General features: G+C 40.0%; 1 protein-coding gene across 2 annotated transcripts in view; it reads right to left on the reverse strand.

The window, feature by feature from the left end:
- The window catches only part of CPED1 (cadherin like and PC-esterase domain containing 1), a 328,108-nt gene that overhangs the window by 41,509 nt on the left and 265,216 nt on the right, over nt 1–21,383 (reverse strand). For both annotated transcript variants that reach the window (XM_062206775.1, XM_062206743.1), the window contains exon 16: nt 4,071–4,188. In XM_062206775.1, coding sequence (XP_062062759.1) covers nt 4,071–4,188 — 118 coding nt within the window. The remainder of the gene's footprint in view (nt 1–4,070; nt 4,189–21,383) is intronic.

Below are 21,383 nucleotides of genomic sequence, written 5' to 3' on the forward strand. Positions count from 1 at the left end.
GTAGCCTGCATCTATTGGAGAAGAGAGCCTGCCCGCAGAAAAGGTGTTCCCACAGTTCCTGCATGTTAAGAATGGCACTGTTCCTCAGAGACGCACAGAGGACACGTAGAAGAGGTGCTGGGTTTTGAATGGCAAATGCAGATTCTCTTCAGAAGTAGCCAGGTTTCTCCAGCCAGTTCTCTTTTGTAAATCCTCTTTCTGATTCATAATAAATCTCACTTTCTAATCTCATTTTCCCCTTGGCACTCATGGTTTTTAATCAACTTTCTTCACATCTTTGACTCATTCTAATATTTGATTTGGACACCAACTAAAATTTACACTTTGTGGCTGACAAATTTCTCAAGAAAATCTCCTTCAAGAAAAGATTGACTCTTCTTGATAGAGATTCATGTTCTGTGGGTGGACAGATAAGTTACTAGGTTTATCATTGTAGCCCTGCATTTAATGCAAGTTAGATTTCAAATAAAACAGATTGGGTGATACAATGGTGAAAAAAATGTCAACCCTATGATTTAGGCTCGACTGAGATTTAAAACTATGTAAAAAGTTCATGGGCCTATATTGTTACAAAAGTGGTTTTGTTTAAGAAGAAAAATACATCTACATTTTTAATATTAGACATGTTAGTGCTAAATGTCATATTTCCTTGCTAAAAGTAGGTATGATGAAATCTTATGTTTACACATCATAAAATGCAATCTGAGCTATTTCCTTAAAGTTAATTCTTATTCTTTAATAACTGCATACATTTCTTTTTTTATTTTATTATTTTTTTTTTTTTGACAGGCAGAGTGGATAGTGAGAGAGAGAGACAGAGAGAAAGGTCTTCCTTTTTGCCGTTGGTTCACCCTCCAATAGCTGCCGCGGCTGGCGCACTGCGCCGATCCGATGGCAGGAGCCAGGTGCTTATCCTGGTCTCCCATGGGGTGCAGGACCCAAGCACTTGGGCCATCCTCCACTGCACTCCCTGGCCACAGCAGAGAGCTGGCCTGGAAGAGGGGCAACCGGGACAGAATCCGGAGCCACAACTGGGACTACAACCCGGTGTGCTGGCGCCGCAAGGCGGAGGATTAGCCTATTGAGCCACGGCGCTGGCCGATAACTGCATACATTTCTTATTTATTTATATTTTGACAGGCAGAGTTGGACAGAGAGAGAGAGAGTGAGAGAGAAAGAGAGAGAGAGAAAGGTCTTCCTTCCGTTGGTTCATCCCCCAAATGACCGCCACTGCACTGATCCAAAGCCAGCAGCCAGACACTTCCTTCTGGTATCCCACGCGGGTGCAGGGCCCAAGCACTTGGGCCATCCTCCACTGCACTCTCAGGCCACAGCAGAGAGCTGGACTGGAAGAGGAGCAACCGGGGCAGAATCCGGTGCTCTAACCAGGACTAGAACCTGGGGTGCCGGCGCCACAGGTGGAGGATTAGCCTAGTTAGCCACGGCACCAGCCTATATATTTCTTCTTTGTTTAAATTAGAAGAATCAGGTTTTCTTTCTTAAGGGATAAATTTAATCCTTACATTGTGTCTTAGAGTTGAATTATTTCCTAAAGGACACACATTAATTTTAAGAATAAAAAACAATAGTCATTCAAAAGTATATTAGTTACTGTTACTGAAAAAGACATTCTGACATAACTGCATTGGCAAGGAGAAAAAATGTGGATCCACATTATGAATTGCAATGTGGAAATTAAAATTCTGAGTTGGGCTGTGTCTGACCACAGATGCTAACCTAGAGCTCTTGGATAAACTTCCTCCCCAGGTTGTCACCATGACAATTTCTGACTTCAACAGCAAGATGTCCTGCTAGTAAGAAAGGAAATCATCTCTGACAGCAAACAAGATATTCCTGCAAAGCGCTGTCCTGGCCTCCCTCTTTGACGCTGAGTTTTTGGGCCTGTAGGAGCTCCAAATGGCAACAGTCGCTCCTGGTGACTGCTCTGCCTGCTCACAGGCTTGTGTGAGAGCACAATTCCGATCTTGGTTGTAGTTCGGCCACCATTTTTATTCCCGTATTATATACTGGAAAATGAAGAGATTCTCACCTCTGAGAATATAGAATCCAGGGAAGTTATCGGTAAGCACAAAGTGCCCATACTCCTTGTCATATTAATACACATACACTGCAATACATGCATAGCTACTCCTATTCATATAGTATGTCCATTAGAAAATATGAAAATAAAAATGATAGGTAAGAATCAATGCCCATATATTTTCATTTTTGTTGGACTCTCCTACGGAGTGCCCTGTGCTATTCCTTCCCCTTTCTGAATCACATGGTTCCACTTGGGAGACCACTGGTCACGCCAAGAGAGAACGATATAAATGGATAAACACGGTATGGCCAGAGTTGCTGCAGAGGTGAGCCCAGGGTGTCATGGGAATGCAGATGAGAAGCTCAGTCGGGAGGGAATGTGGTGGAGAAAGGCTTCCTGGAGAGGAAGGCACAGCATCAGGAGAACTCAGCTGAAGATGGCAGAAGGCACAGAGAACCATGTGGGCAAAAACTTGGACATCCTGAACGGTCCCACCAGGATAAAGTAAAAGAAGGAGGATGGGAGGAGGTAGGAAAGATAGGAAGAGGGCAGATGATGAAGGCTTTGGATAATCAGCCTCTGGCCATGGGCTTTATTGAGGAGCTGTTTGGGGGACTTCTCTATATTGCTCTAGCTCCTCAAGTAGCAAAAGGCTTCCCTTTTCCAAGCAGCCCCTCTGGTAAGCCTCAGGCACAGAGGCACTTTCAAAACATGATCTGACAGAAGTTACCACACATTTCATGCACAGAATAATCTGTCACTTGTTACGGAATTCCAGTAATGTATCTTGAACCTTCTGTTGAAGAACTTTTGACTTGGTGCAGTGGGAGCAATAGAATTAACTAGTTTTACGATTCTCATAAATTGTCATCTGATTAAAACAAAATTAACTGGCCACAACGGTGTCTCCTCTGTAGGGAAGAGTGTGTGTCTCATTTAGCAGAGAATCACAAATCACACCACCTGACACACCATCACGGGTAACTGCCCCCCTGTGCACTGACTGTAATTTATTATTTGGAACACATGTTCAAGAACGTGGACGTGCCCACGTCTGTTAACTGTGCATGCCAAATTGCAATTTGTCCTGCCCATTTGGGAAACTCATTTCCCATTCAAGCTGTGGTGTGAAGTTCATGGCAAGGGTAGAAAAGCTCCTGAGTGTTTTCTCAGACTTTTTCGATGAAGGGAGCCCTGGGGTCAGGAGGACAGAGTGGCAAGCAGAAAGCTTGGAGAACACACGCCCTGGACCACTGATCCCTTTCCAGGCATTTTCAGCCCCTGCTTTGATTTGACCCTGCTGTCTGCACTGAAAGAAGACTGCTAGGGAGAGAAAGACGCAGTGACTGACAAGAGTGACACCAGAGTCTCACTCCAGGTCTACTCAAGGCTTAAGAAGGATTTAACACCGTGATTTGAATTTGACATCACAATTTTCCTGCCTCTGCTAATGTTCAACATGTGGAGGACATTGGTGATCCTTCCCCCAACAATTCTTACGTGAAAGGGAATCATTTAAAACTGAGTTTATATTCATTTTTCCTTGGTAGATAGATATCTATTTTCTATCTATATGTGTGAATTTTGGTATCAAGAGAATTGACATAATGTGAACAAATCAGAGTCTGTTGGTTATCCTGGGAAGACTGACATTAAACAATTCACAATGTATTAATTATTTAAATACTTGTAGCAACTTCTGTGGAAGGAAAGCACAGAATGCTGTGAATATATATAAGGAAGGAGACTGGTGGCACAAGAAAGTTGTCAGGCAAAAGTGACTTTTGAGCTGAGGTCTGAAAATGAATATGGATTAATTAGGCAAAGAGGGGAAAATAAAAGACTTTCATCAAAATATCTCAAATGCTAAAACCAGGCATTTATACTAATTTCATGTGTTATGGTTCATATTAATGAAAAGAGTAATCTCCCTGTTTTACACAAGGGTCCTTTAAATGAGCACCTGTGAGTACTTATCTATATGAAATAATTTTTATAGAGAGATGACATCTGATGTGCTACTCACCTTTTGTGTCCCCAGATGGACAACTCTTTAATTCAGGCTGTGAAATGGCTTCAATGTAGTCAGAAGAAATGGGCTGTAACCCACAGGTTTCCTCTGGATGAATCAGCAAACCACAGTCCTGAAATAAAATGATAGAAATTAGTCATCATAGTAATTAACCTGACCCATAGTCTAAATGTAAAAAGCAAGATGCTTTGTACCAGATAAGCTTTATGGATAAAAGGGAGCAACAACTGTTTACTCTTTTCAGAGTATCTACTTGTCAATAGTTGTTTGTATTAAAAGTAGCTATTTGCCGTAGGAGTTTAATGAGTTCTATGACAATTTAATCTTCAACACTGATATTTATCTGATTGCTATGCAAACACACACACAAACACAAACACACAAGTTTTCCTTTAAAAAATATGTCCAAGGGTCAACTCTTTAAAAATAAATTGTGGTACAATAGAAGACAATTTATCACGTGAAAAATACACTGTGAGGAGAGACCTGGGAAGTATTTGGGAGAATTTAACAGATGACTTTTATTTCAACAAATGGTTACTAAGGATTCATGATTTGTCAGAAATGGAATCCATCAAAATATGGTCATGTATTTTTAAAAGAAGGTACCCCACTAAACATCAATATAGAGACATGTTCTGTCCTAAGAGATGCTTTCAGTCTGACAGGTGTAGTAGACACAAACAGATTTTGGGTCTGAAACTTCCTACCTTTCCTCTGCCCCATCCATTAGAAAGCTGAGCCTGCAGGTCAGACTACCATGATGTCCTCCTTGTTTTGCAAAGCACCTGTCCTACATCACTTGGATCCTTGCCATCCTTCTCACTGGGTCCCCTCAGTCTCACAATTTACAACAAGTAAAAATTCTATCTTCTCTGCCAGGTTGACTTTCCCCATAATTTTGCAAGGAGAGCATCTGTTTGTGATTAAGAGTTCAGCAAGGTCTTCCAGAAACTCTAGCACAATTATGTATCTTTTGCCATGTCAAACATCCAGTTTGTTTCCTTCATGCTCTTCACCACTTGGTGATTGTTTATTTATTTGTCTGTGTCTATTCTACCACACTGAAGCTCCAAGGGTACACATAATTATCTCACTCATACATCTACCCAAAGCCTGCCATGCGGTAGACCATCATTATTTGTTGAATGCAACAACGTTTGGATTCAAGTTCTCCATCTTTATATCAGAAATTCTCAACAATTGGGAGAAATAATTGGTTGGATCTCTGCTTTGCTTTGTAATTCTACCTTTAATCAATCAGTTCTAGTTCCCTTTCCTCCTGTTCACAAACAGCCTAATCACCAACTCAGATTCCCAGATGGCACACGAAAAGGTACAGTGTATTAAAGAACAAAAGGAATGGTGGTGTGTGTCAACTTCTGGAAACCTTCTGTGTACATATTCTCATTTTAAAATTCATAACTGACACCAGAAGTTGGAATACTGATTAAATATTAGGAATGTGATTTGCACTCATTAAAATAAAACGATTAAAATAACCGTGTTTATAATAATCTGAGGAGATTTAGTCAGAATAAAAATTTATGAATCATATTTGTTAGTATATATGTGCGTATGTGATATCTATCCATTTATGTTTGGTGAAGACTGGGCCATAATTTGAAGACTACAAAAAATGTTATACATCAATGAGATTGCAAAAAAAAAAAAAAGGCTTATGTAAAATGTTAGGGATTTCAATTATTATTGTTTGAGGATATTGCAAAAAGTTTGTGGAAAATGGAATTAAAAGAAAGTTTATTTTGGTGCCAAAAAGAAAATCATGTACACAAGGTATTTTCAAAAACTTTTTGAAAAATGTATATTATGTAAAAAATATGCAGAGATTTCAACTTTTTTTGCATCCAAATTAACTATTTTTTAATTTCATGTCCCATAAACTTTTTGAAGTACATATGCTCTCATGGGAGTGCAAGTTAGTTTAGTTGTTTTGGTTTATAGTAAAATTAAAAATTAAATGCCTGTGTTGTGGAGCAGCAGGCTAAGCCACTGTTTGGGGCATGGTTATTCCAAACAAGAGTGCCTGAAAGTGAGCACTGCTTCCATTTCTGATCCAGCTGCATGCTAATCCACACCCTGAAAGGCAACAGATGATGACTCAAGTATTTTGGTCCCCGCCACCCACATGGGAGACAGACGGAGTTCCTGGCTCCTGGCTTAGACCTAGCCCAGCCTTTGCTTTTGTGGACATTAGGGGAGTTGGGGAGTAAACAAGCAGATTCATTCTCTCTCTCTCTCCTCTCTGTCTTCCCACATATATGCACACCTATCAAATAAATAAAAATAAAAAAACCTAAAGAAAAAATTCACAGGCTCCATCACCCTTAGGGTAGACTTCTCAAGATCTACTCTAGGAAAAACCCTCATGCAATGCATAAGGACCATGCATAAGTAAAGATCTAAATAGAGTAACTAACATGGAGACACTTTTAGATTAAGAAAAACTGAAGGATTCAGAACAATTCATGCCACCTGTAACCATGAGCATACTGAATAATGATTTTGTGGGAACAGCTAGGTGTGTGTTAAGAGTAAGAGGAAACCTGGGTCATGGTAGCTGCATCTAAAATGCATTCCTGGACTAACAATGGGTGTCAAGTGGATTTTAGCTCCATGTAGAACGCTTTTCTTTTGTTTATGGAGAGTGTTATTTCCTAAATTTCCATTTGAACTGATATTATGAACAACTTTTACCACTCAGCTGAAGATTTGCAGTTGTGTTTGGGCAGGCTGTGCTGCCATTCCAGGAGGTGCCATGCTGGAATGCTACTTTTTTTGGTAAAGATTTATTTATCTATTTGAAAGGTAGAGAGGCAGAGGCAGAGGGAAAGAGAGAGAGAGGTCAAGAGGTCGAGAGAGAGAGGGCTTCCATCTGCTCCTTCAACCTAAAGTGGCTGCAATGACCAGAGCTGAGTCGATCCAAAGCCATAAGCCAGGAGTTTCTTCTGGGTCTCCCATGTGGATGCAGGGACCCAAGGACTTGGGCCATCTTCCACTGCTTTCCCAGGCCATAGCAGAAAGCTGGATTGGAAGTGGAGCAGCCGGGACTCGAACTGGCGTCCATATGAGATGCTGGCACTGCAGGCGGCGGCTTTACCTGCTACACCACAATGGCAGCCCCTGGAATGCTGCTCTTATTTTTTTTAAAGATTTATATATCTATTTGAAAGCTAGAGTTACACAAAGAGAGAAGGAGAAGTGGGGGTGGGGGAGAGGGAGAGAGATCCTCCATCTTCTGGTTCACTCCCCAGATGGCCGCACAATGGTTGGAGCAGCACCGATCTGAAACCAGGAACAAGGAGCTTCCTCTGGGTCTTCCCACACAGGTGCAGGGGCCCAAGGATTTGGGCCATCTTCTACTGCTTTCCCAGGCCATAGCAGAGAGCTGGATCGGAAGTGGAGCAGCCAGAACTTGAGCCGGCGTGCATATGGGATGCCGGCACCGCAGGTGGTGACTTTACCCACTGCATCACAGCGCTGGCCCTAGTGCTACTTTTAAATGTCAAGAACTCATCTACCCATAGTTCTGAATGCCACGGAGCCACCTAAATTCATGCATTTGAGATTGAGAGGCTGAGTTCAATTTATTTATAAAACAGTATATTTCATGGAGGAATGTTGGGCCTAGCAGTTAAGATTCTGGTTAGGACATCCACATCCCACATCAGAGTACCTGGGTTCAGAGCCAGAGCTCTGGCTCTGGATTCCAGCTTCCTACTAATGCAGGAAAGAAAAAAAAAAGTATCTTTCAGGACATATATACCCATGCAAATAATGATGAAATACTTTAAAGTCTAGATTTAGATAAAACTTTGCCTGAAAATTATTCCTTGTTTTTTGGTTTCTATGGTGTGTGCAAATTTGATATGCCCTGATATGAAGGTAGAGGGCATAAGAAACAGAGTCCAATCCTTGCTTTCACAGCTCAGCATGTGATCGGCACACACCAATCACTCAGAACTTGTACTGCTGTGTGTGTGTGTGGATGGCTTGTCCTGAGTGAACCTGAGGAACTCAATCACTGATGAGCTGTGCCAGGTAGGTTTCACATAGGTGGCCTCTGAAACCAGGTATGTTTCACAAGGTGGCTTGAAGGGTGTGGAAAATTGGAGGATAAGGTTTCCAAGAAGAAGGAAAATCATGTCCAAGGCCATGAGGTAGGATGTTGATTTACCTGACCTCTTAACTAAGAAAGAAAGTCCTTTTTAAAGAACTGATTTGTTGAAAGTCTGTATTTTAATAATCAAACCATAGTATCATTACTGAGATGTTACCTCCAAGGTTATCTACTTCAAGCTCCTACTCAGAGGAAGAATGATTCAAAAGGTAGTCCTTGGCATTGTATGGCAACTCTTTAGATGGAAAGATATTGGTTTAATTTCTAGAACTCCCAATGTGCCACATTAAGACTGCTAATCTGTGACCCCAAGAGAGTTACAATCTAGCATAACATCAGAAATGTGTTATTCTGTTTTTTAAATTTTTTATTTATTATTTTGTTTATTGAAAATGGAGAGAGAGAGAAAGAGAGAGAGAGACTCTCCCATCTGCTGGTTCACTTCCCAAAATGCTACGCAACAGCCAGGGTTGGGCCAAGCCAAAGTCAGGAGCCAAGAACTCAGTCTGGGTCTCCCACATAAATGGCAGGAATACAAGTACCTAAGCCACATCCTGCTGCCTTCTGGGGTGCACATTAGCAGGAAGCTGAAATTAGAAGCAGAACTAGGACTTGAACCCAAGCACACCAATATGGATATGGTCATCCCAACTGGCATCTTAACCACTGTGCCAAATGCCCACCACTCTTCTCCTAATTTTGAACTGAAAAGTATGTACTTGTCTTAATTCTCTTAGGTGAAGTTTCAAATAAATTTATTATCATAATAAAAAAGGATTTCGCACTGTGATTTCAAGGCTATAGTAACAAATGAACAGTAGAGCATAATACTTTAATACTTGCAAATGTTCTTTTTTTTTTTTTTTTGTATTTTCAGAATACCTCAGGTCCCTACATTGGAGCCCATCATTGTAATAAACCCAGAACACAGAAAAGCATAGTGTAATTGGTAGGCAGGCTAAATGACCAGTCCTGCTACTCAGAGCCTTAGGGATGTGTCTCTGTTGGAATTATTATCTAGTGTGCCTTTACATGAGGTTTCTGTTGGGTAGCTGTTATGTGACTGTTGGTTGGCCAGTTCTTTTGGTTCTAACTAAGTAATGACTTCAGTAACCTCCAGGACAAGAATCAAAATGATATTTCAAAGGATAGACAGAAGCAGAGAGTGAGACAGAGAGTAGACTTTGAGATAAATTACATTTAAAGTCATATCCTCTCCTCTGTAGGTTAGGCCAAGGAATATGCTACTTCATCTGTGTGTGCTTTCTTGTGAAATTCTTCTTACCCACTAATATTTGTTTGTAGTTCATGTGCCCCAAGCTTTTATACTAAAATCTTCCCTATTTTCAAAAGCCAGAGAAACCCTCTGGAATGGATAATTGTCTTTTTCTGGGTTATGGTATCCCCCAAAATATTACCCTTAAAGTTGAATGAAACAGAGCATATGGCCAAATAAGAGCTTCATCCAAAGAGACAGAATCGAGGCATAAGAGAAGGAAAGGTAGTAAGTATGACTGGTTATACTTTGTGCACATTTTTTGGAACAAGTGAGCAGTAGAATACACTGACAAGAGCATCCTTGCGCTGGGACCTGCATTTGTGAATTTCAGGTCCAGCTGTGTTGTGAATTGCCAGAGTGATGTAGAACAAATGATCTGATCCAGTTTTCTCACTGTAAGATGGAGAGAAGAGTGCATATGTGCATTAAATGGCCAGCAGTATAGTGGGAGGCTGCATTACATGCCTACGTGATATCCATTCTCAATTCTTCCTTCTCAGCAGAAAGACCCTGATCTTGTTGGAGGTAATAATATTCCCCACATTAAAAATATCCATTTCCAAGTTTCCCTTGCTGCTAAAGTAGCGAGGGACATAGTTCTAGCTAGAAAAATGTACATTAACACCATACATGGTTTTTGGAAAAGTTTTACTTTCCTAATGCCACTTTTTTTCCTCATTCTGCTTGGAATGCAAATGTGATTCTAAAGGATGAGCAGCCATTCTGTGACCACGAGGCAGAGAAATAGAAAGAGCCTATGAAATGGATGATGCTGTGGAGCTACAGTGCCCATTTTGGACTCCCTAACTGCATTTTCTGTTCTGGAAGAAAAATAAACTCCTTCCTGATCAAATCACCACAGAACTGGAGCATGCAGCCAAATCTCCTTCTTCCTTTAAGAATCTATGAAAGCTTTGCAGGTCATATAATCTTCCAGAGTGTCCTTTTGATCTTACAAGTGATTAATCCCACTAATAAAAGCATTTTAAACCATCATGAAAAGAAAAAAAGCTCATTAACATCTCTCATTTCTTCCTTCTGGTTCAGGCATATTCGAGGAAATGAACAGCAGTTTTTTTGCTTTGTTTTGTTTTGGGGGGGATCATAAAGGTTAGCTCTTGGGGCCTCAGAGTCTTTCTACTAACAACAGGTAGTATTTAGCAGAATTGTAAGAAACAGAATTTGCCCCAGAAATCTGCTCATTTAGAGTGTATTGTTTTGATAGACATTTCACAAAGAAGCTACAAATTCCCAAGAAGTCTGTAAAGCTCTCCATAGAGTATAAGAAAAATCATCAACAGGGATTTTTTTTCCCTTAAAGTTGTGCAGAGTATATATGCATAGTTCATACTTTAAAATCTTTGCTTTGTGAGAGGTGCCACGGCATTACAGTACCCTTGGTTTAGTCCTCTGCCTGATCCATGAATGCATGCCCACTGGAGTTTGTTATCAGTTCTTCTGAATGTTCATGGATGTTATCAGGTCTTCTGGATGAAATGTTTGGCCACAAAGGAATGAGTAGTATTTATCTTTTTAAAGATGATACTGCTATATTTTTAGAGTAATAACTAATTGAACTATTTGAGCTGGTTAGATATCTTTATGTATTTGAGATACAAAAAGATACAAAGAGACAGAGAAAGAGAAAGTCCAAACTTGTGGGTTCACTACCCATATGCCTGGGAGCCAGGAGCTCTCCAGGTCTCCTATGTGAGTGGCTGGGACTCAAGTAGTTGAGCCATCACCTGCTGCCTTCCAGGGTTCACATTAGCAGGAAGCTGGAATCAGAAGTCAAGCTAGTTCTAACTGGAATTCAGCTATTGCAAACCATTACAGAAATAGTAAGAAGACTATTAATCATAAAAAGCCAATGGGACAGCAAATTTATGACCTTATGCCAACCACACAGAACAACAAAAAATAACAATATCCCAAAATAACACAGTTCAAATGAAAATCAAATATGAGCTCTGTTCCATGAAACCATGTACAAATTTTAAAAACTCTGTGATCAGATACCATTCACTCATGACATATTTCCAAATAATACAGGAGGTACTTCAGTAAGACCGAAGTAGATTGGAACCCCCAAATTGGCAGTTGGCCTCAACTGTTTACTAGTCTATTATTTACTTTGATTACCATGCATACAACAGATACGTATATTCCCTGCTCTCCAGAGATTTCAGATATGAGAAGTAGGTCAGTATTTTTTCATGTATTTCTTTGAAGACTAATTATTATTACTTGATTTAATTGATAACATTTTGAGTCTAAATCTCTTCACCTCTTTCTACTTACGACCTTAATTTGATCATCAGTTAGATGAGATGTGTAGTATGGTCCTCACATGACTGGTGTGAGGATGTAATGGAATAATGTGCTAAAGGACCAAGCGCAGTTGCAATATCATATTCACCTTTAGATACTAGGAGGGATGAGGCACAAGGTAGACTATGAACTTTTGTAAATGTTTGTAAGTGAACATTCTCCATGCATTTAAGGACTCTTAACTTATTCAGCAGTTAATGGCTCAACTATTTGGATTCCTGCCAACCAAGTGGGAGATGTGGATTGAGTCCTGGGCTCCTTGCTTTGACCCTACCCAGGTCTGGCTGTTGCAGGCATTAGGGGAGTGAACCAGTAGATGGGAAGTCTCTTCACTCTGAGTGTCTGTCTATCATTCAACAAAATAAATAATTTTTAATTAAAAAAATAGAACTTGTCAGAAAGCAATTTCCCCAATTTCTTGTCACCTATCAATGAAGTAACAGTGAGCAAGATGTTTTTAAAAGTAAATTTTATTCTACCTTGTGCTTTCTCCTGTGTTTTTCAGCTCATTCCCTTCTGCTTCTGGATTCACCCCCTTGTCCCCAAACATCAATTTCTTTGGAGATTTTATTTTCCTGTAACCCAGCCCTTAAGATCAGGCCTTTTCTCAATTATACCCTTCATTCTCTTCCTTTGCAACCTGACAGATGTCAGATGCCATGCACATTTAAGGAATAACCACTGCTTGAATGACAATGACTGCCAAACTGTATTCCTGCCTGGGCTACTCTCAAGAGTTCTACACACATGTTCACCTGCTTCTTGCACTCTCACTTGGATGTCACACAAGCATCTCGATTTTAATGTAACTATGACAGATGTTGATTAGATTTTTCTTCTCCTAATGAGAACACTAACAAGAGATCTCCCCTGGTATCTTATAACCCAAAGTGGCCTTTGACACAATTTTGGCCAGTGAGGCGTAAGTAGAAGCTTTCTGGGATTTGCACAGAAAGTCTGCAATTTTCAGGTATAGAATTATTCTTTTCTCTTCTCTCTTCTCTCTTGCTTCCTGCAACAGCAACATGATGGCTAGAGCAACTATATACTTTTTTTGTTAAAAATATTTTTATTTATTTGAAATATGATGCATACACACAGATCTCCCTCTTATCTGCTGGCTCATTTCTCCAAATGCCTCCAACGACCAGGGCTGGACCAGTTCAAAGCTGGGGCTTGGAACTCGATCTGGGTTTCCAATGTGGTTGGCTGGGACCCAAGCTGCACATTAGCAAGAGACTGGAATTGAAAACAGAACTGGGATTCTGAAACCAGGCACTCCAATGTGGACACCTGCATCCAAGCAGCTTCCTACCTGAGTAGACATTAGTGCTGGCATCCTCCATCTGCTAGAATGGACTATTTCTGAACATTTTTGGTATAAGAGCAAAATACTTCTTATTTGTTTAACTTGCTATTAGTTAGATTTGCTGTTACTCACAAAACAGCCATATTTAAACTTAGAATCATCATTCCCAACCTGTTCTGTGCTCCATCATCTCAATACTGGCAAATTCAGTTTCCAAGCCAGACATTAGGTTCTCTAGGCCACCCTTCTCCTCATTGCCCCTAGCTTCCAATCAATCACCAGGTACTCATATTGACTTCCTTCTCTTGATTCCATTTTTTCTTCTCTCTTGATTTCAATTCATACCCTTATGATCTGTTTCTTTGTATTTTTTCACTGTGAGAATTGCTTTGCCTTGTGATAGAGCTGTCACCAGTTCTATTGCCTCCCCATAATACATTTTCCACATTGTTGCTAAAGCCCTCTTTCTAAAATGTAGATTTTATTAACTCCTTGTGATAGCTGAAATAATTTGAGAGACTGCATCATATTCAGAATAAAGTTTGGCTTCTCCTTCTTTTATGGCTCATGTCCATCCAATCATTTGGTAACAAGGTGTAATATGGTGCAGGTGATTAAATAGGGTGTTATGGGTACAGGCAGCTAAGAGCACAACAGACCCTACTGATTATAGACTTCAGGGTGAGTGGGCCTCATTAGGATTAATGAAACACTAGAATCTTTTAACACAATCATGTCCCTTTTTCAGATGCCAGCCAAGTCATGTATCATAACTTCTCACCTATTCACAACATCTTATTATGTTTCACCCATGTAAAGATCAAGACATCAATTCTCCTTCAGCATGTTTCTCAAGAAACTTCAATAATGTTTGAGATTTATAAAATATTCTGTTATTGAACTTACAACAGGTTTGGTGTTTGGCTGTTTACTCCCAAGTCCATGTCTCTAATTTTTGATCTGCAACTAGTCATGTCTTCCCAAGAACAGCTTCCCCTTCTGAACTCCTTAAGAACTTTGAACTGGGGGATGGCATTCTGTTGAACTGGGAGATACAGGTAAAGCTGCTGCTTGCAATGCCAGTATCCCATATAGGCTCTGGGCTGTGTCCCAGCTGCTCCACTTCTAATCCAGCTCCCTGCTAATGGCCTGGGAAAAGCAGCAGAAGGCGGCACAAATACTTGGGCCCTTGCATCCTTGTGTGAGACCTGGATGAAGCTCCAGGCTCCTGCTTTTGGCCTGGCTCAGCCCTGGCCATTGAGGCCACTGGGCATGAAGGGAGGGGAGGAGGAATCTGAGGATAGAAGATCTCTCTGTCTCTCCCTCTCTCTGTAACACTGACATCCAAATTAAAAAAAAAAAAAATCTCAAAAAAAAAAAAAATCGAACCTTGAACTGCCTTCATTCAAGAAGATGGTAATTCCTTTAGACCTCAACCTGCTACTTCCTCATCTATTGATAGAGTAAACTTGTATTTCGTTTTCCTCAAACCTTCTCCTTACGAATCTGGTTTGGTACTGTTGACAAGAAACAGATTTTTGGTAACAAATTTGACAAGCCAGTAGGGAGTTCTTGCACTCAGTGGTGCACACCTGATGCTGACTACCAACAGATAGAGCAACCGGCCATGGCAATATACCAGTGCTAAATTAAGTGCTGTCAGAGTGGTGTGGGGCCACGCTGGGTGGTGGTTAAGCCCCTGCCAGTGGAGGCTCCACCTCCTAGGGAGGAGAGCAGGGACAATCCCAACAGCTGCTGGAGCCACCTTGGTTCTGGGGAACTCTTTTCTCTCCTTGGGTGGATGTGGTCCCCACAGCCTGAACTCCTTGAGGAGAGAGAAGCAGTTTTCATAAAGAGTACAATGGCCTGACCATTACGTTAAGTCCCCCAGTATGCACACTGAGATCCTTAACTCCACACTGTTGATAGGGCTGTGAAATTTCTAACCTGATGGAGATCATTTATGATGCCATTAGTCTGGTAATTATAGTTGAGGGGAGCTAGGGATTCTGTTTCCTTTTGCTTTTGGAAATATGTTCTTTTGAACTCCCATCTGTAAAATCTGGCCTTGATTTAGGGAAATTTGCATTTTGTGTTCTTTGGGCTTTTTTGTTGTTGCCATTGTTGTTGTTGTTGTAGTCTGTCTTTAAATATGGGAGTTGTTGGGCCCCTGCACCTGCACGGGAGACCCAGCAGAAGTTCCTGGCTCTGGGCTCCTGGCTCCTGGCTTCGCATTGGCCCAACTCTGGCTATTGCGTCCATTTGGGAAGTGAACCAGCAGATGGAGGACCTTTCTTTCTGTCTCTCCCTCTCACTGTCAGTAACTCTACCTCTCAAATAATTTTTAAAAAATCTTCAAAATGAATAAATAATTAGATATGGGAAGTGCCATTTCAATCCCAACTAAGGGTCCCCAGGCAAGAATTTTGGCCAATTGGTCAACTAGTAGCTGCAAGCCTGTGACTTAAAGAGTTGGTAGTACTGCATGGCCTATGTATGTGTTAGAATTCAAAGAACGAGGAGTCCCAGTGGCTCTCCCTGATCTCTTAAAGTCAACTGTAATTCCCCTTAGAAGCCCTCGAGGCTGGTGCCGTGGCTCACTTGGCTAATCCTCAGCCTGGGGCACCGGCACCCCGAGTTCTAGTCACGGTTGGGGCGCCAGATTCTGTCCCAGTTGCTCCTCTTCCAGTCCAGCTCTCTGCTGTGGCCCAGGAAGGCAGTGGAGGATGGCCCGAATGCTTGGGCCCTGCACCTGCATGAGAGACCAGGAGGAAGCGCCTGGCTCCTGGCTCTGGATCGGCGCAGCACGCCGGCCACAGTGGCCATTTTGGGGGTGAACCAACGGAAGGAAGACCTCTCTCTCTCTCTCTCTCTCACTGTCTAACTCTGCCTGTCAAAAAAAGAAGAAGAGGAAGAAGAAGAAGAAGAAGAAGAAGAAGAAGAAGAAGCAGCAGCAGCAGCAGTAGCCCTTGATACAATTCAGAGTAGAGAACAGAGTCCGAACAATAATACAACAAACTATTACAGAAACCTCTTTGTTTTTCTGTCTCATGATATATAAATGTTCCATTTGTGTGTACATGTGGTATGTACATGGTAAAAAAAAATCCCTTAAGAACTGTTTTAATTAAGTTATAGATAAGTGAGCACTCACATAAAGTTTTTAAATTATCCTAATGGTTTTTAGCTTATATGGCTTATGTAAATGTCTCATAAATAAGCTATTTTTAATTTGTTTATAAAATAAAGGTATCTTTAAATTTGTTAACATGTTTGTGTCTGGGTTTGCTAGACAGGCAGGATTATATCTCATAGATGTGTAAGATCATAAAGATGTAAACTTAACCTAAAAGCAGGTAAGCATGTTCTATGTATCTAGTTTAACAGTTCGGCTGTAAACGAAGGCCATGCTTGTCTAATATCTTAGTTTTCATACATAATCTAAGTAAATTGGATAAATATAAATGAGGCCAAATGTTTTTAGAGCTTTTGATATCTTTGACAGGCTTTCTCAGAATCAAAGTTTCTAATTAGCCCATTGACCCTGAGATTTCCAGGGTCCCTAACAATCCTCGAAGGATGTATCTGTCATCTTGAAGAGATAATAGCTAATTAGGATCACTTGGATTGAATGGAAGCTACTCTCAAGTTGTAGAATCATAAATTTATGTTATATTTATAAAAGAATGTTATTGAAATAAGTATTTGAGGGGCCGGTGCCGTGGCTCACTTGGTTAATCCTCCGTCGGTGGCACCACCATCCCATATGGGCGCCGGGTTCTAGTCCCAGTTCCTCCTCTTCCAGTCCACCTCTCTACTGTGGCCCGGGAGGGCAGAGGAGGATGACCCAAGTGCGTGGGCCCCTGCACCTGCATGGGAGACCAGGAAGAAGCACTTGGCTCCTGGCTTTGGATTGGCGCAGTGCCAGCCATAGCGGACATTTGGGAAGTGAGCCGACGGAAGGAAGACCTTTCTTTCTGTCTCTCTCTCTCACTGTCCATAACTCTACCTGTCAAATAAATTTTTTAAAAAAAGAAAATGCTTTTAAAAAAAGAAATAAGTATTTGAGAGATTATATATCCATATAACAGACTGGTTCCCGGATTTAAAGTCATCAGTCATGACTTATCTTAAGAATAAAAAGCACAGGGAATAAAAGCAAAAATAGACACATGCGATTACATCAAGCTAAGAAGTTTCTGCACTGCAAAGAAAGCTCTCAGCAAAGTGAAGGGCAACCAACAGAGCTGGAGAAAATATTTGCAAACTATGCAACTGGTAAAGGATTAATAACCCGATTCTATAAAGAGCTCAAGAGACTCAACAACAACAAAACAAGCAATTGGCTTAAGAAATGAACGAAGGACTTGAACAGGCATTTTTCAAGAGAGGAAATTCAGATGGCCAACAGACACTTGAAAATATGCTCAGGATCACTAACCATCAAGGAAATGCCAATAAAAACCACAATGAGTTTTCACCTTATCCCCCTAAGTATGGCTTTCATACAGAAATCAACAAACAACAAATGCTGGTAAGGATGTGGGGGAAAAGGTACCCTAATCCACTGGGTAGTGAGAATGTAAACTAATACAGCCATTGTGGAAGACAATATAGGGATTCCTCAGAAAGCTAAAAATAGATCCACCATATGATCCAGCCATAAAGCTTCTGGGAATTTACCAAAATGAAATAAGAATATGAAGGAGTTTTCTGTACCCCATGTTTATTGCAGCTCAATTCACAGTAGCTAAGATATAGAATCAATCCACATGTCCATCAACTGATAAAGTTGGATAAAGAAAATGTGGCATATATATACATGAGTAGATACTACTCAGCTGTGAAAAAGAATGGAATCCCGTCTTTCACAACAAAATGGATGCAACTAGAAACCATTATACTTAGTGAAACATGCTAGTCCCAAAAAGACAAATGTGTTTTCCCTGATCTGTGGTAACTAATAGGGTACAAAAAATGTATAGGAGTGAAATTGTCATTTTGAGATTTGATTATTGTTGACTCTACTGTAGGGGAACAATTTTTTCCTTCTATTTGTTGAATTATTTACTTAGTGGAGGGTTAACATTATTGTTATAAAATAAACTGAAAATATATCAATGTAAAAATTTAAAGAAAAAGTAAAAAAGAAGGAAGAGGGAGGGTTGGATTGTGGATGAGAGGGAGGGTGGGGTGGGAAGTATCACTCTGCTCCTAAATCTGCATACATGAAATACATGAAATTTATTCACCTTATATAAATAAAAAAAACTAAAGAAGATACCTCAGACTAGTAAAATAAGATATTGTGTACTAATTTAAATCTGATTTAAATTATATTTAATTATGGACATAAATTTTCCCCCACATATTAAGAATGTATACTTTATGTTAAATCTGTCATTCCTTTTGATAAAGGGATTTGGTTATTTAATGGATGGCTTAGTCAAATAAAGTTGAGTTTAAAAATAAAAAAATAAATAAAAGGTACCTGGAGGTCTATATAATGTACCCACCCATTACAGGCCCTGAAGGATGAAACAGTTCATAAAACTCGGCTGTGCTTTTTAAAATGCCTGTGCAATCAAAAATAACTAAATCTCCTTGTCAGCTGCTGAACTGTCATCCAAATTTTTTTTTAAACTTTTATTTAATGAATATAAATTTCCAAAGTACAGCTTATGGATTACAATGACTTTCCCCCCCATAACTTCCATCCCACCCACAACCCTCCCCTTTCCCACTCCCTCTCCCCTTCCATTCACATCAAGATTCATTTTCAATTCTCTTTATATACAGAAGATCAGTTTAGTATATATTAAGTAAAGATTTCAACAATTTGCCCTCACATAGCAACACCAAGTGAAAAATACTGTTGGAGTACTAGTTATAACATTAAATAACAATGTACAGCACATTAAGGACAGAGATCCTACATGATATTTTTTTAAGAATTGATTAATTTTCCATGCAATTTCCAATTTAACACCAAGGTTTTTTTTTCATTTTCAATTATCTTTATATACAGAAGATCGATTCAGTATATGCTAAGTAAAGATTTCATCAGTTTGCACCCACACAGAAACACAAAGTGTAAAATACTGTTTCAGTACTAGTTATAGCATTACTTCACATTGGACAACACATTAAGGACAGATCCCACATGAGACGAAAGTACACAGTGACTCCTGTTGTTGATTTAACAATTTGACTGTCATCCAAATTTTAAAAGCAGCGATTTTAAGTCTTTTGTTATCCAAAGAAGGGGCTATATAAATATTTCTGACAAGAGATCAATGGGCTAACTAAAATTTTGAGAACTTTTTCTAGGTTCAAAAGTTTTTGTGAGAGTCCCACGGTTTGCAATACTTGGATAGAATATGTTTTGTAAACAATGATAAAATATTTACCTTTCCTTCTTACTAGCTTCCTCCAAAATTCAAAAACTACTTAAGAGTATTTTTATTCATGGCAATATGACTATTTGCAGAAACTCATTGTTGATCTGTTCTCTTCATAACAATATATAATTTAAAACATTGGCATTTCCAAAATGTACAGCGAATGCTGACTTCAAGGGCTCTCAGGCTTTCAATGAGTAAATAAGGTTTCCACTTCAACAAAACAAAACAAAAAATAAGTAAATGTTCATGTCTATCAGTTCTGGTGCAAATATAGTGTTTTGTCAAACTTTGTTTTGAATCTTTGTGGGGAAAATTGTTAGGAGTTGTATACTGCTATAGTTTTGATGATCTGTGATTTTCTTGAAGTTTCCTGTATATTGGTGAAGTTGACATCTTTTCATTTGATTGTTGTTTATTGCCCTTGCCTGCCTGTGTTCCTGCTGAACTCTATTTTTGTTTTTTATTTGCTTGTTTTTGTTGTGGTTGAATTTGTTCTTTAGTGGAGCATTAAGCCTTGAATTATGAAATAAAATAAAAATGTTATCTCAAAAATTTTTAAAAACTTTAAAAGATTGGATACTGTAGTAAAAAAAAAAAAAATCCTTAAGTCTGCCTTGGGTAGGTTTACTAACCTGGAGAGACTTTCAAATCTGAGATTGGTATATGGTAAATCAACCTTTCTTTTTTTTTTTTTTTTTTGGACAGGCAGAGTGGATAGTTAGAGAGAGACAGAGAGAAAGGTCTTCCTTTTTGCCGTTGGTTCACCCTCCAATGGCCATTGCAGCCAGCACATCTCGCTGAGCCAAAGCCAGGAGCCAGGTGCTTCTCCTGGTCTCCAATGCGGGTGCAGGGCCCAAGGACTTGGGCCATCCTCCACTGCCTTCCCAGGCCATAGCAGAGAGCTGGCCTGGAAGAGGGGCAACTGGGATAGAATCCGGTGCCCCAACCGGGACTAGAACCCGGTGTGCTGGTGCCGCAAGGCGGAGGATTAGCCTGTTAAGCCACAGCGCTGGCCAGTAAATCAACTTTTCTTGTTGTACTTATGGAAATAGCCAACTGTAACATTCCTGTTATTCGACTGTAACTCTATTCATTATTTTTAAGATACAAATATGATTTGTTGTACTCACACTGGTTTTGAGCTTATACCTTTTGATTGTCAGAATCCTGCAGAAGTACCATTCCCAACATGATAACGGCTGCCTGGCACATTGAGATGATGGCTCTCACCCACATAACAGGTAAGGTTAATTTGAACAACAGACTTGAGGTTAAAGTTAATCAAGGACCCCTTCTTCTTAAACTTCTTGGTTGCTTAATATGTAGCTAACAGGGCTTTTGACTCTGAATCTTGACTGTCAATCACCTATCCCCTGCCCCCCCCCCCAATACATGCTAACAAGTTGTAAAATCTGTATATAACATCTCTGTATATAACATCTACAGTGAGATGCCAAGAAAGCCCTCCATCTTATTTGTACAAGAGGCTCTGACAGACTTTCAGTCATCAAAACTACCTCTTCTCAGGAGTTTGGAGATCAGTTTTCAAATTTATTCTCCAGGTGCCACAAAGAATTAGGCCAATTTGCAAAGAAATTTTGAGATTAGGTTTAACATTCTTAGAAGGCTTTGACAAGATAAACTATATCTGTGTTCTCTCCATTAAAGGAGTGTAAAGCAGGTAAAAGGCACTTGTTTACCTGTTAGTTTAGATGCTTGTTTGCAAAGGTTTCATATATAGAAACTAATAGGTAAACAAATGCCTGAACTGAAGCAGATATAGTTTACCTTGTCAAAGCCTTCTATTCCCAAACCCCACACACCTTCCCAGTTCAGCCAGACA

The sequence above is a fragment of the Lepus europaeus genome, chromosome 1 (genome assembly GCF_033115175.1).
Source record: "Lepus europaeus isolate LE1 chromosome 1, mLepTim1.pri, whole genome shotgun sequence".
Taxonomy (NCBI): Eukaryota; Metazoa; Chordata; class Mammalia; order Lagomorpha; family Leporidae; genus Lepus; species Lepus europaeus.